General features: G+C 45.6%; 1 protein-coding gene across 5 annotated transcripts in view; it reads right to left on the bottom strand.

Annotated features, from left to right (window-relative positions):
* The window catches only part of PPFIA3 (PTPRF interacting protein alpha 3), a 69,459-nt gene that overhangs the window by 33,667 nt on the left and 20,612 nt on the right, over positions 1–15,180 (bottom strand). For 3 of the 5 annotated variants that reach the window (XM_054993158.1, XM_054993161.1, XM_054993160.1), the window contains exons 3-14: positions 12,255–12,356; positions 10,418–10,582; positions 9,593–9,667; positions 7,832–7,912; positions 6,967–7,185; positions 5,500–5,646; positions 4,873–5,007; positions 4,195–4,278; positions 3,532–3,663; positions 2,846–2,908; positions 2,577–2,656; positions 1,839–1,983 (exon numbers count right to left, since the gene is read on the bottom strand). In XM_054993158.1, coding sequence (XP_054849133.1) covers positions 1,839–1,983; positions 2,577–2,656; positions 2,846–2,908; positions 3,532–3,663; positions 4,195–4,278; positions 4,873–5,007; positions 5,500–5,646; positions 6,967–7,185; positions 7,832–7,912; positions 9,593–9,667; positions 10,418–10,582; positions 12,255–12,356 — 1,428 coding nt within the window. The remainder of the gene's footprint in view (positions 1–1,838; positions 1,984–2,576; positions 2,657–2,845; positions 2,909–3,531; positions 3,664–4,194; positions 4,279–4,872; positions 5,008–5,499; positions 5,647–6,966; positions 7,186–7,831; positions 7,913–9,592; positions 9,668–10,417; positions 10,583–12,254; positions 12,357–15,180) is intronic. The other 2 variants (XM_054993162.1, XM_054993163.1) reach the window with 2 other exon arrangements.

Here is a 15,180-nt window from a genome sequence, read left to right as displayed (position 1 = left end):
TTCTGGTCCTTCTACATAAGCCCACAACTAGTGTTGATACTCTTGTTTCCCGTTATCATTAACCATTGTAACAAAGCTAGCGATTTATGCTGGTCACAGACCGTAACAATAAACTTGTGTGTGTAAGCTAGCAATCTAATGCTAGAGCACCACCAAAATTAAGAAGGGAATGATAAACTAAATCAAATAGTGGGAAAGAGCAAGAGTCTAGTAGCACTTATAAGACTAACAAAATTAATGGTAGGATATGAGCTTTCGTGAGCCACAGCTCACTTCTTCAGATACCACTAATTTTGTGGTCTTACAGGTGCTACTGGACTCTTTTCCACTGCTAATGACAGCCTAACACGGCTACCCATCTTGATCTAAAGCAAACAGCTTACATATGACACGCACACATAATGGAAAACACAAACAATGTGATTTTGAAAAACAATTACAATAATAAAACAGTGGAACATGCAGGGGATAATGCTTTTGAATAAGAAACAGTGAATGTAACAGAGATTACATCTTGTAACAGAGATTACAAGATATTTTGCCCACATAGAAGATGCGGTAATTTTTCTTCCCTATGGGCAGCAGCTATCTGTTATGGTGTTCCTGAGATTTGGATTGTGGACTGACTGCTAGGAAAGGGAACCTGAAAAGATCTCCATGTGCAAATGGGAAAATTTGGATCGTCTTCAGCTTTAAATACATTTGACTCTTGATCAAATATGATCAGTCAAGAGAAAGCTGGAGATTCAGGGCTGATTCTGTAGCCAAATCACTCAAGTGACTCTAGCACAGGGGCTCAGTTGCCTCTCAGCCGTCAGCAGCACAGGCAGTGACCGGCATCATCTCCAAGGTTGGTGTCAACTCAGCCATTAGCAGCACGGGCCCAGAAGATGACGGATGCACCTTGCATGGGGTGACAAAATACCCTGAACCTGCCCTGCAGAGATCGCTCACTTACTATGTTAAAAAAAAAACACCTGTCCTCATATACCAACTGATATAAGGGTGCAAAATTGGTCAGACATCTAAAAATGACTGAACTACGTTCATAACAGAAGCTTTCAAGGTGGTTTAGAAGGTATGAGTGGCATCTCTATTGGAAGGAGAAAAGTCTATTGTGGAAGCGCCCTCCTACTTGGGATCATGAGCTTGTTGAAGCCTAAAGGGAGGGCAGCAGAGAAAGTCCCATCTGCAACTGTCAAGATCCCTCTTGGTTTCCAAACAAGGGGTTCTCCTGCAATCAGGTAGTCTAGGAACTCTCTCCTTTTAGGATTCTGCTTGAACTTCCAAAATGCTGCTTTTAGAGTCACAGCTGGCGACTGTGGTGACAGAGATTTCCAGAGCCATAGCCCATAAACTCCTTCTGGCCCCAGTAATGATTTCTCTGCTTTCTTGTGTTTATTTTTCCATTTCCCATTTATGCCATAACTAGACATTATGAAACACACAACTGCTGTCCAGAAGAGCAGCCCTGAGCCTCACTTTCCCTAGCAATGACTAGAAGTACAAAATGTATAATGTAACATTCCCATGTTCTCCTGCCCCTGCTCTACTTCACTGGCTGCCACCTGTGTGAGCAGAGACACTCAGAGCACGATGATATCACGTCACATGTTATGTACTGGAGAGAATAAGACACAGGTTTGCCGGCTTGGGTGGTAGCCACATGTCCTTTATAGTTCTTTGTAAGCACTAGTTCCATTCTTGGACTCTCTTCTAAGCGAATGCTGCAAGAACTGGACCTTTCCAATGCCTTACTGACTCTCCCACTCTCGTTCCTTCCCATTGTTCTCTTTCCCCTTCGGCCCCATATCAAGCCCAACACAGTGATCTCATACCTTGGTGGCCTCATCCTTGACAGACCAGCGACCCTTCTTGGAACGTCTTGCCACACCAGCACTGCTATAATGGTCCACGTGGGCCCCCACGGGCAGCGTCGGCGCCTGGGAGTAACGCAGCTCCAGCACGCTGCCCGGAAGAGACCTCCGTGGAGCAGGAAAAACAAGACCGTGAGCAAGAGTGATCGGGTAGAAGAGGGGAGAACCTATCTAGTAAGTTTTTATTCTGGCCTGCTTCCAAGGAGCTTGGTGTACATTCTCTTGTCGCCCATCCCGACAACCCTGTGAGACAGGTGAGGCTGAGAGATGGATTGGGGACAGACCCAAGGTCACTCAGCAAGCTTCATGGCAGTGTGGAGATTTGAACCCAGCTCTCCCCAATCCTAGACCAACTCTTCAACCCCTATACCATGTGGCCAAGGGTCTCTCTCCTACTAATCTTGCGCAGCTCCCAAGTAAGTACAATCTGCTCCCGTGACAGCCCCTTTGCACCAAAAGCCATACAGGCATTCAAAATGTTGCAAACTATAAAAACAGAATTTGCTAGACTCCTGACACACAAGCAGAGTAGGAAAGGACTCCGCAAGTAGCAAAGAATAGGGGCAACTTGCGTGACAGGAGCGTTCTAAGAAGGGCCCTGAATTTCTTCTATGACTTTCTAAGAGATTCAGAGGCAGGAGGGGAGGGGAGAATCTCAACCGGTTATTTATTATTAAGGGGTAGATGAAGCTTTCTTACCGAGAGTAGGTAGAGACTGGGCGTCCACGTAGTTGGTCTATCTCCATTTGCATCCTCTCAATCTCTGCCAGTAGTTGTTCCTGGCATGCATGTGCAAAGGAGGCTGTCAGTATCAGAACCTAGATTTCAAAACCCTCTCCTCCTATCGTACCCTTTGCCTGTTTTTAAAAACTTCCCTTCCTCCGCACCCTCGCCCTCACCCAAATTCAGAATAATCCTTTCTTTTGGATCCCACTACTCACTCCCACCTGCCTGCCCTCAAGCCTCACCTTGTTTGCCAGTAGTTCGTCTTGAACTTTCTTCATATTAGCAATTTCCTCACTCAGCGTGTTCTTGCCAGGGAAGGAAAAGGGACATTTGAATAAGAGTGAGACCATCCACAGGCCTCCTGACAGGGTGCTCCTTTACGCCTGCAGGTTTGTATCCCCTGCCTTTCAAGCTCCCCACCCCCAGTCGAGGAGACGCCCTGCTTTCCTCCACTAAGTGACTACAGGCATGTGGCAGGGTAGGCTGGCCTTGAAAGAATAGCCCTGCCTTAACCCCGCTCCTCTGCTTGCCTCTTCTCTGCAGAACAAAATCCAAGTCCAGCAGCACCTTAAAGACCAACAACATGTGCAATTTCCATGAGTCAAAGCTCCCTTTGTCAGAACAAGAATGAAGATCCGCCGGGCCTGTTTCTGTGCACAAGCAACCCCACCGGCTACCAAAGCCTCTCCTAGACTCATAACAGACATTCAAGGCTTGATCTATCTTCACGCTCAATTTTGTCCAGCATACAGGTAAGGTAGGACTTTAGATCTCTTTCTTCCTCGGCCTCTTATCTAGCTCGTTTCTCTCATCCCTGCTGATAGGAATGAGGGCAGCAGGGACACACACATTTTGAATTACATCTCTCCCCAAACCCTGATTCACTCCCATGTTCCCCCCAAATGCATAAACACATGCATATTCCTACCTTCTCCTCCAGGGCCCCCATTCGTTCCTTGAGATGCAACTGGAGACGCTCATTTGATTCTGACAGCAGTTTGTCCACCGTCTCTGAGAGGCGCTTGTTGTGCTCATCATTCATTTTCTCCCTCTGGCGCGCCTGTTTATCAAGGGAAGGGGCAGAAGATGGGAAGGCTTATACAGGAAGTCCTCTCCCCAGTGCCTTGACTCCCCTTGCATTGTTTCCCAGTCACCAGTCAAAAACTTCCACTGTTGCCAACATCCCCTCCTCTTCACACTCAACACTCTCCTTCCACTCCTCCGGCTATGCTCGTTCCCACAGTGCCTTAGTATCTTCATGCACCAAGAGCCAAGCAAAATAGGGTATTGTAATATAAATGCGCAAACGGGCTGAGCAAGCAGATGACATAAAGTCTTTTCACTGTGGCTAAGCAAGGATTTGAATCTTAATCTCAAAGCCAAAGGTCTACTTTGTTAGCCAAAAGATCACCCATGCCATCTCTCTTTTTGGCTATTTCCCAAGAGAAGCTTTTCACTCTCCAAGGCACACCCCTAAGGCCAAAGGAGAGGCCCAACTGGAGAAATGTATTCCCTCAAATACCACCATCATGCAACTCTTTGCATCTTCTCTGGCCCCCTACCCCATCCTCATTTCCCATCATGTCCTCACCCGCTGGAGCTCTTGGTTTTTTTCTTCCAGCTGGGCCTCAAGTTGACGCAGGCGCTCCTCAAAATTCCCATGACGCTCCTCCGCCTAGAGAGGAAAATAAAAGAATAAAACCTTTGTCTGAAAGACATGTTTCAGATGATCTTCCCCAGTTTCATCTGGCTTTGTCTAACCACCTTTTACTTCATGCAGATTCATTGAGGAGAGGTCCATAATGGAGAACAGCCATAGTAAGTAAAGGGACTCTCTCTATACAGAGGCCTTTGAATAACTAGAAACCAGCACCAGTCTTATTTAGTTATGTATTTACTTCATGTATAGTCTGCCTTCCTCCCCAATGGAGACTGAAACCAGCTTATATTATTCTCTACTCCTCCATTTTATCCTCACAATAAACCTGTGAGGTAGGTTAGGCTGAGAGTTTGTAACTGGCCCAAGGTCACCCAGCAAGCTTCCATGGCAGAGTAGGGAATTGAACCTAGATCTCCCAGCTCCTAGTCCAACAGTCTAACCACCATGCCACACTGGTCTTGGCCTCTCTGTCTTGTTTGGCCCTCCAGGGCAACTGGCTGGCTGCTGTGTAAAATAGGAGGCTGGACAAGGATTCTAACTTTGGCAAACGTTCCCCCTACTTCTCTCCCTACCAGACATACTGAATTTCCTCCCATTTTTGTACAGCACCTTGTTGAGGGCAGCCACTCGCTGGGCCAGTTGAGCCTCTATCTCTGGCAAGGTCTCAGCCTTCTGGAGGGTCTGCTGAAGCTTCTGTTTGGCATCTTCCAACCAGTCTTGTAGCTGCCTGTTCTTTTCTTCACTCTGCTCAGAAAAGAAATGACCTTCTCAAGGAACAAAACTAGGCCATAACTTCAAACTACCTTCCACCAGTGTATGGAGAACTAGAAGCACTGAGGTGGGGTGAGAAATAAGCCAGTCTTAACCTCCTGTCCAGCTGTAGAGAATGATATAGTAAGTAGGAAGTAGACTTTACCACACCTACAAAAGTGGAGATTACAAAAGGAAGCTATGGAAAGAGCTGGCGAGTGACTGAGAAAGAGCTAGACTAGAGAAGGCCATTGGGGACACTCAGTCATTTGTATCTACATAGTAGCATTGTGAATTATCATATAAGTTCAAAGGACGCAATGCCAGAAAGACAAGACACAGGCTGGGTTGGCCACAGTCACATGACAAGGCTGAGGGAAGGTGCTAAGAACAGCCAGACAATAGCAGGGGAGGTGCTGGGAGCAGTCAAGGTCATCTGTCTATGCAGTACAGGACACCAGGAAGGGAAAGGAACCAGGGACTCACTTGTCTATACAGGGATTCCTTACTGGCCAGCTCATTCTCCAGTTTGTCATTGACATCGTGAAGAGAAGTTGCCTCCCGCTGAGCACTCAGATAGCGTTTCTCCAGTGTGGTGATCCGCTCTTCCATATCCTCCCGCTGGGCTAGCGCCTATTGTCCACATGAGAGAAGAGATTGATGAAGATGTGACACAGGGCAAGCCTCCCTCCCTGCCCTCCTCCTTATTACCTTGGAAATACAAGAAACTCTAGAGGAGATCCTGTACTTGCTAGTCATGGAAGAAAAGAAGATGTTGTGTGGCTCACATATACCTAAGACAGAGTGGGTTAAGTGTGTGTGAGGGGATATTGTGCAAACGTGGCAACAATTGCTGCCCGAAGGACCACATGAACTCACTCATCAAGGCCTTCATTGGAAGCCCAACTCTAGGAGTTCCCACCTTCAAAGGTGAAATGGCCCTTTTCTGCACTAGAATGGGATCTGTGGGACTTCCTCCTGCTCTTCTGTTCAAACGGCATGCGCGCTGGGAAATTTGCTGAAGACAGTTTTCTTGACTTTAAGTGACCTCCAGACTGGCCTGCTTCTGTTTTTATCTACTGGTGTTTGTGTTAATATCTTATTGTTTTTATTATTGAGGTGTAAGCCCTCTCTTTAAAGCCTGTGGCTGAAAGGCAAAACGTAGTATCGTAAATGGAGAAATCAAATGTTTTTGTATTTTTCCAAGACCTGTTTTCAGACAATTTCTCTTGATGACTCCCAAAAAAGTGGGGTTCTGATAGAGAATACTTTCTTTCTATTCACTTTATGTACATTGGATCAGTATGGAATAGCCTGATCTTTTCAGACCTTGGAAGTTAAGCAGGGTCGGTACTTGGATGGGGAACCAAGCAAACCACCTCTGCTTCTGAGTTGCCTTGAAAGCCCCTTACTGGGGTTGCTCTAAGTCAGCTATTACTTGATGACACATATATAATATTAATTACATAATTAGATGATCCCTTATCACAATGGTGGGCTGACCACAAAGCCCATCAGTAGACCATGCAGTTGATAATCAGGGAAAGGTATCTGAGGGAGGGAAATTTTACTCTTTTCTCCCGTGCTTCTTTCACAATTTCAGGTCCACTTAATCTGCACTTACCCAGAAATCATGGAAGATGAGTAAGAGGAAAGGGTTAAATGCTCCCTCTCACAAAGACCCTTCCTCAATCTTCTAAGCAGCTGCACTGAGCTGCTAATTAGCTTTTAAAAAACCCAAGCTACCCTAATCGCAAATCTTTTCCATCACATCTCATTTCACCCTGGGTTACCTTTTCTAATAACCTTTCTGTCCTGTCCTGGACCTATCCCTTTAAAGGTTGTTATAAGAGAAGTTGTTACACTTGCTGGAAGGAGTGTAGATTTTGGTAGCCAATGAGATCTTAAAAGACAGCTTGTTTGTGGGAAATGGAAGTTAAGCTTTGCCATTACCTCCTTGAGGTCTCGTTGCAGTTTGGCATTGATCTCCTCAGATTTGATGAGGTCCCTCTGGGCCGTGGCTAACTCTTCCTCAAGCTCAGCCATCTGCCGGCACAGCATGGTCAGGCGTTCCTTCAGCTGGGACAGCTCTCCTCGTTGGCGCTCCAGGACTTCCTCTAGCTCAGATTCACGGCCACCACGCCCCAAGTCAAGGGAGCCTGATCCATTGGCCTGGAAAGAGATTATCGTAGGCCACAAAGATCACCTTTGCACTTCTTCCAGTGCATCTGATCCACACCCACATGATCTTCTTCCCACTTCTCCATGTACACTACAACCATCTCTGGTTAGCTAGATACCCCCAATTCTACTAATAATAACAACTACACTTATATATCGCTCTTCTAATGCCCCACTCAGAGCAATGAACAAAGTCAGTGTTGTTATTAGCCCCATAATACAGCTGGGGTTGAGAGGAGTGGCTTACCCAAGGCCGCCTCCTGAGCTCATAGCAGTAGTGGGATTCAAACCAGCAGAATGCTATGCTACAGCAGCTCTATGCTACAGCATTAATAGAGGGAGAGAGATCCTTTCCACTTTACACAAAGCTTTCAATAAAGGATTCTTCAGAAGAGCCACCATGCAACATAGGAACTAAGACACAACTGGGCTTGATTCCACTCTAGCATATAAATCTGATGGCTGGGGAGGGGGTGCACTTTCTGAAGGGAAAGACACATGTACTGTATTTTGAGGGACCAGCCTGCTACAGTTCTCCACTCCCCTCATTTTGGAAGGATCCACATGCTTTCCAAACATCCTCAGCACTTTCTTCTGCCATGCCAAAACCCCTGCTTCCCTTTCCCAGAGCACTTACACAAAGCTGAGCATCTCCCTCTTTGCTAGGGTCATCTAGACCAGATCGACGTCGGGCAAGCTGTTCTCGAAGAGAGAGAGACTGCAGACAAGAGGGGAAGGGAAAAAAAGAACACGCACAAACATTTAAAATTTAAAGGATATTAAGGAATGAGAGAGGCAGGTGGCAATTGACTTGGGTCAAAATAGTTAATTTGGAAGCACTGGGAAATTATTATGGTTTGTGGGATTGTAAGGCCATTACTGACTCTGGCTGTTGTGCTATATCAAAAGATCTGTAATAGAATCATAGGGTTGGAAGGGACCTCCAGGGTCATCTACTACTGTAACACGCTCTACGCTGGGCTTCCCTTGAACCTGAACCGGCTATTACAGCTGGTGCAGAATGCAGCAGTGCGGGTCTTCACCGGAATGCCAAGGTGTGCGCACATAACACCGGTATTGTGCCAGCTGCATTGGTTACCAGTGGAGTACCGAATCAGGTTCAAGGTTTTAGTATTAACCTATAAAGCCCTGTGCGGACTGGGACTGGCGTATCTGTGGGACCGCCTCTCCCCATATGAACCCCAGAGGATTCTTCACTCCAATGGTAAACATCTGTTGAAGGTCCCTGGCCCTAGGGAGGCCCACCTGGCATCGACTAGGGCCAGGGCTTTTTCAGTCCTGGCCCCAGACTAGTGGAACGCTCTGTCCAATGAGACCAGGGCCCGGTGGGATTTGTTATCTTTCCACCGGGCCTGTAAGACAGAGCTGTTCCGCCAGGTGTATGGTTGATGCTAGGCGGAGCCCCCCATTTGGTTGAGTATGGACTGTGCCCTCCCCACTGGTGACATCTCCATCTGTTGAATACTTCCAAATGTTCTGGTGCTGACTAAAGGGTTATGCCCTGTGTCTATGTATAGTACATTTTACTGTGCTACTGTGTATGTAGAGAGAGAGAGAGAGAGAGATGTATTTTTATCTCTGGATGTTTTTAATTTATGGTTTTAAATGGTATCTGATGTAATTTTAACTTTGCGTGCAAATTGTGATCCGCCCTGAGCCTGCTGGTGTGGGGAGGGCGGAATACAAATCTAATACATTAAATTAAATTAAATCTAGTCCAACACCCTGCACAATGCAAGAAATTCACACACACACCCCTGCACCCCCAGTGAACTCTGTTCCATGCCCAGATGATGGCAAAAAACTGCCAGGATCCCAGGCCAAACTGGCCTGGAGAAAATTGCTTCCTGACGCCAAAGTAGTGATCGGCATTATCCCGGGCATGTAAGTAGGGCCACGAGAACTAAGCACTGCTGGAACCCTTCCTGCCCTCCCTCTCAAGATCTGCCTAGGTTCACAGAATCAGCATTGCTGTCAGATGGCCATCTAGCCTTTGCTTAAAAACCTCCAAAGAAGGAGAGTCAGCCAAAGACGCAGAGAAGCCCACATTTCTTTTACTCCAGGAATCCTTGGAAAGTTTATTTCAAGGATCACATGGATGACTTTTAAAAAACTTTTTTGAGGCAAGCCACCAATTTTGTAACAGTTCAGCACCAACCCTATATATCACCTTGTGAGCCCCACCTACCACAGGCCTCAGGTGCTCCAATTATTAGTCCCAACCCATCTTTGGTTAGAAATCACAGACCCACACTGCTTCACTCTCTTGCCTAAGGGACATGGTGTGTGTGTGTGTGTATGCCTGGCACCTACACCGCTCTGCAGATCTCAGGCTCATATACTGTGACCACAGGAAGAGGAATGAGCTGCTTCATACCTCCTGGTTGGACATTTCCAGCTCCTCCTCCAACACAGCAACCCGCTCCAATGCCACACGCAACCGCTCGCGAACCTGTCACGTATCAGATAGAGACAAAGAGGAGTTAGCATCAGCTGATGTTAGCAGTGCAAGAACAGTCAAGTGTTAAGCCCTACAATCTCTGCTTCTGTGTGTGTGCTGACAGGGCGGTACATGTTTGTTTGTTCAGCACAGCCAAACCTCATCCAGCTTCACCACCTTCTTGAAGAAGCCCTGTATTCTCTTCACAATCACCCCATCAATTAAGGGAGGGATCCCAATACTGTTTCCTCACAGACTCTCCAAATGCCATGAGACTGGACCCTAACCCACTGCTTTGCTGTGAGAAGAGAGGCAGTCATGCTTAATTCTCTTTCTCACTGCCGTCCTGTCCTGCATGGCACTTTTTCTGTGAGTACCATGATCCTAGGTGTAGCCTTTTCTGGAGTCAGATGGGACCCATTTTCATCAGCAGAAAAGCTGGTAGGCATCTGAGTATCTTAGCAATTTTGCATCTGAGGCAACAGTCCAGTTTTTTAAACAATTTTTATTTTATTGGTAAATTTAAGAACCCTGATTTTTGTACCATTCACATGTTGCCCAGCTCTCCAAAACCAAATGCAAAGCCCAGAATTGGTTCCTATACTTTCCCCTCTCCTCAATAGCAAAACTACTGGATGGTGAGAGAACAGGTGCATTAGAGGACTTCAGTACCATATGAGGTTTTCCTCCCAAAGGTCTAGGATTTGGGTCAAGTTCGAACCTTGACTCGTCTTGTCATCAGTCATCCCACCATTTCCTCACCTTCTCATCCAGGGCTTTGTGATGTTCAAACAGCGACTTGAGAGCTTTTAGTACTTCAACTTCACTAGAGACTCCAGCTGGCGACTGGGCCTGGCGCTTCACCACCGTCATACGGAGGGAGCGTTCGTGTCGAGACACAAGACATTCCAGATGTTCAAGAAGTAGCTGAGAGAGATGAACAGACAAGGTAGCTCAGAGGTTGACAGAGAGATGGTGCAACATCAAGTTGATGGAGAAGGAGATCAGATAGCCCAGCTTCCACAGTTCCTACAACACCAGCCAGATATTTTTCCTAAACAGCTTCCCTTGCTATCTTCCAACTGGCCACTTGCACCAATCATAAAATTCTGGGGAATGCACAAGCAAGTCCAAGAGCAAGAGAACTTTACCAACTCATGCAATGGTGGGCTTAGGGTTGCCAGGCCATGCCAGGAGCTTGTGAGCAGGGACACGATGGGGCATCACGACAGTATTTCCAGGGAAAACCAGAAGTGATGTGACATTACTTTAGGAATCACCAGAAGTTTCTGACAATTCCTAGAACTATGTTACCTCACTTCCAGGTTTCCCCCAGAAGTGATGTCATGATGCATGGGTGCAGGTTTTACCAAACAAAAAAATTCTCCTGCTGCCTCTTGCGAGTGGCGGCAAACAACAGAGTTTGCCAATGGAAGGTTTCCTGCCAGAACAGGAATGCTAGCAAACCTAAGTTATTATCAGGAAAATGGGGAAGGAAGGAGTGCTCACACTGTAGCTGCGGGGGGCAACCTTGAAAAACATTAAAATAATAAATCACTAATGAAATCTAACAAGCAAAAACAAAATAATGAATATATGCATTATAGAGACGTGTTAAAATTCAGAGAACAGTGATAGAAGGCACCACTTTCTTACCACAGAGGATGCATATCTCCATTAGGGGCTCGACCAGGAGACAGGCAGACCAACTAAATCTTTCAGACATAAAGCATCCCAAAGGACAGAAAGACGCTGACTGTGCCATCCTAAACAGAGTCACTCCTTTCTATGTCCATTGACTTACAAAGGACATAGAAAGGAGTGACTCTGTTTAGGATGGCACTGTGAGCGACATGCCCACACACAAATGTCTCATCAAGGCACCCCAATTTCAGAAGTGCATGCTGATAAGGCCAGGTGATTGAGTCCCAAGACACTGCAGGGTTTTTTATCGATCCACAAAGATCTTCAGCATGAAGAGAGGTGGACAGCCAGTGTGATGTAATGGTTAGACTAGGATCTGAAAGAAACAGGTTCAAATCCCCACTCTGCCATGAAAGTTTGTCAGGTGACTTTGGGACAGTCACATACACTCAACCTAACCTGCACTCAGCCTAACCTACCTTGTGAGGATAAAATGGGAGGAAGGGGGGGAAGTTGTAAGCCACGTTGGATACCCACTGGGGGAAAAAGTGGAGTATAAATGAAATAAAAACACACTCGGAAGAATGGTAGTATTTGTTACTAAGTATACTTAGGATCGCAGCCCTAAAGTCCAAATTAGATCTTTGTTTCCAAGGCCCTGCTGTGGTGTGAAGACTGAAGAGTGAATTAAAAATTATCTCATACATTGCCACAACTCCAGGAAGATCAGAGAACAGAAACCTAAAGATAGCAACATACACAGATTTATAGCTATCACCATAATCCAAGTCCAAGACTAGCTTCTATCCTCTGGCTAAGGGCTTGATGTGGATTAGCCCAAGAATATGTTGGCAAAACCAGAACTAAGCCCTGGCCAGTGTGGCATAAAGCATTGGCACATTTGCATTATCAGGTAAGTGGAGGGGTAACTCTACTGGACCCTTGCTCCGCTCACCCGTGTGTTGTTACGTTCAGCCTTCAATTCGGAGATCTCCTCCTCGCGCTCAGACAGCTGTTCCCGACACAAGTTCAGCTCCTTAGTAAGTGCAGCAAATTCCTAAAGGAGAGGACAGATGCTTGTGATGGGGACAGTCAAAGGATTCTTTGCCCCACCATGCTGATGCTCTTAACCGTGTATCAAATCACCGACAACTTCATTGTCCAAGAAGTCACCTCCACTCCACCCCAAGTGGCTGGATATGTCTGCTTCCCCCTCTAATCTCCTCACCATGTATAAGCTGGCAAAACTCTGCATTTTCAATGGTAAAATTTAGCGAATGTGTGCTTGCCCCAGGGGTGAGGGTTGCAGGCAGGGATGAAAGTAAGCAGGCACGGCATGGTAGGAAGGAAGTGGCCAACGGGCCCATTATCTGCTTCGAGATTTGTGAGCCAATGCTGGTTTTTTGAAAGTTATTTTCACCCTTGGATGCAGGATGAAATTTAATTATTTTGCCAATGGAGCTTTCCAATTAAAATGTAGGCATTTAGGGAATTTAAGCTAGACTTTTGGCTCATAACTGCTTCCAACTCTATGGCAGAGGACTGTGAGCTGAGCTGACTCGGGAACAAAATGGCTGAGGATATGGGGGACCCCAAGATGCACCTCCAATCCTTTTCTAATAGAGCCAGAAGCTGGAGAAAATTTTTTGACCATTTCTTGGTTGGTGGAGGTAAAGAGAAGCAGCTGATGCAGAAGAGATGCTGTACATCTCCTGGCTTTGATATTGCAGGGAACAGTGCTGTGTGCTCTGATCCTTTGGGAAGCAACTCCTGGTCAGCAACTAGGGGTGACTTACTCCTAGGTTGTTTCCCCCTATTTTGGATGCTGTTGGGAAGACAGCAATGCGGCGCTTCTGTGCACCTCCTGGGCTTTCCCAAGGCTGCTTTACTGAAATCTTTTGAAACTGATCACAACAAACTCAGGGAGGCACCTATATGGCGTTCGAACAAACATGGGGAGTCTTTCTCCAAAAAGATCACCATACTCCACTTGTTCAGAGTTCATGTGATCGCATGAGACCAATGGTGGCTGGAAAATCTGCTGGGCGGGGACAATCTGTTCTCAACACCCCTCGGTGCTATTATCAAATGTGAAAAGTTAGGGTGTGAAAATGGCTGCAGTACTGATGCGTATAAAGAGGTGTGGGGTTTCACGTGGTAACGTCACAACATTACAATGCATATGCAAACTTAAAAAAAAAAAGTGGGTGACATGAATTCCAAAGCCCACAAAGCCCGCAACAAAACCGGGGCTTCGAAGCGAGTGTGAAACAAAATGCAAGACACCAATTCAAAACTTCTCAGACAGTGTGAAACGCACGGGGGCCAAGCCAAATCTGTTGCGATCGTGGCAACTTCTCGGAAATGGCGCGTTAACCTGTGAGTGTGAAACATACCTAATCATGGCTATAGAACAGTGATCTAAATGTGCAACCCTGTGCTAGTCTTATATAGCAGCATTTCTGCCTCATTTTAATTACATCTGAATAGAGTGCTTAAGCATTTTTTGCTTGGTTTGACCCTGGAGGTCCTTCCAACTCTATGATTCTATGAATCACTCTATTCTGCACCTTGAAAATGCCAGGGACAAGAGGGAATGTGGCCTTTTGAAAAGCATCATGTGAACTTAACTTTGGCTGCAGTGGAATTTCTATTTGGGACAATATGAGGTCTATCCATTAGATGGAGATAGAGTGCCATTTGGATAACGTTTGTGCTTTATACAGTGGTTCGGGTTTGGCTTATTCTTATTTTGGAATTTGTACCCTGCTTTTTCAATCAAGAAAAAAATTAAGCAGCTTATATGTTTTTTTTTTTTAAAAATCTAACAGTGACTATGTGTTTTCAATCTTTCCAGGATCTACCTTTAATCCCAGCCTGCAAGACAACACACTTTTAATCTGTCAATCTTGGGTATCACTAAAATAAAATACGGTCTTGGTCAACCTTGCTCCTCCCATCTCTCTCCAAAGGTGATTTTGATGCTACTAATATGATCCATCAGTTGAACAGCCCGTAACATAGTATCACAACAATTAGAATTCCAGTGTTATCAACACATATACATTACCCGGTTCCAAATAGAAACAAAAGATCCAGATATGCTGGAAAGTTTGAGACAAAGAAAATCAGGTGATTATCTCTTATTGGATCAACTTTGTTATACAATCAAAGGACCTTGTACTCTCTGAGTCCAGTGCACTGTATGAACATCACATATCATGATCCTGTCCTACAACATGCCTTGCTGGCGCCTGTTACAGTTTTTTCTTGAAAATCCCTAGCATAGTGATTCTATAAGCATCTTAGGCAATTGGTTGCTTGCTCTGCTAAGTTCTCTTAGAGTGTGTAAAAAGTACCTTAACAAAGGAGACTCTGTGGATTTTTCTTCCACAGGGTGAGACTACCTTTCTCCTGCCTTCATAATGCATTTAACAGACATACCAAACAATGATTTGTGTGTGCACACGCTCGCACACACACACACATAATTCAGGCACGCTGTCAGCTCTTCAGTTAAACACCACTTGTTATTGCATTCAATTGAACATTTATGCATTGCCTTACTCCCAAAAAAACCCTCTTTTAAAAGGCTGAATAACTGCCTGGGGGAGGTGAGTATTGTAACATCATAAGAGTCAGTCAACCAGTGTTGTACACAGCTAACTTCTACTACAAACAAGCAGAACCAGTTTTTCCAGAGCTGGATCCTGGAGTGATGGTTGTCTGTTTGAATAAAACATGAGTGAATGCCTTTTGCTAGCAGCCCCACTGCTCAAATCATGTATGTCTGTATGCTTTCTTACAGTTCAGAATGCTAACATTTTAATCTAAATAGAATCCCCTTCATCTTAAACCAACTGTTTGTTGCTCTACCTGCA

Source organism: Eublepharis macularius, chromosome 12, assembly GCF_028583425.1.
Source record: "Eublepharis macularius isolate TG4126 chromosome 12, MPM_Emac_v1.0, whole genome shotgun sequence".
NCBI classification, from domain to species: domain Eukaryota; kingdom Metazoa; phylum Chordata; class Lepidosauria; order Squamata; family Eublepharidae; genus Eublepharis; species Eublepharis macularius.
Note: the sequence above shows the minus strand (reverse complement) of the source record. Positions and strands in the feature narration are given on the sequence as shown.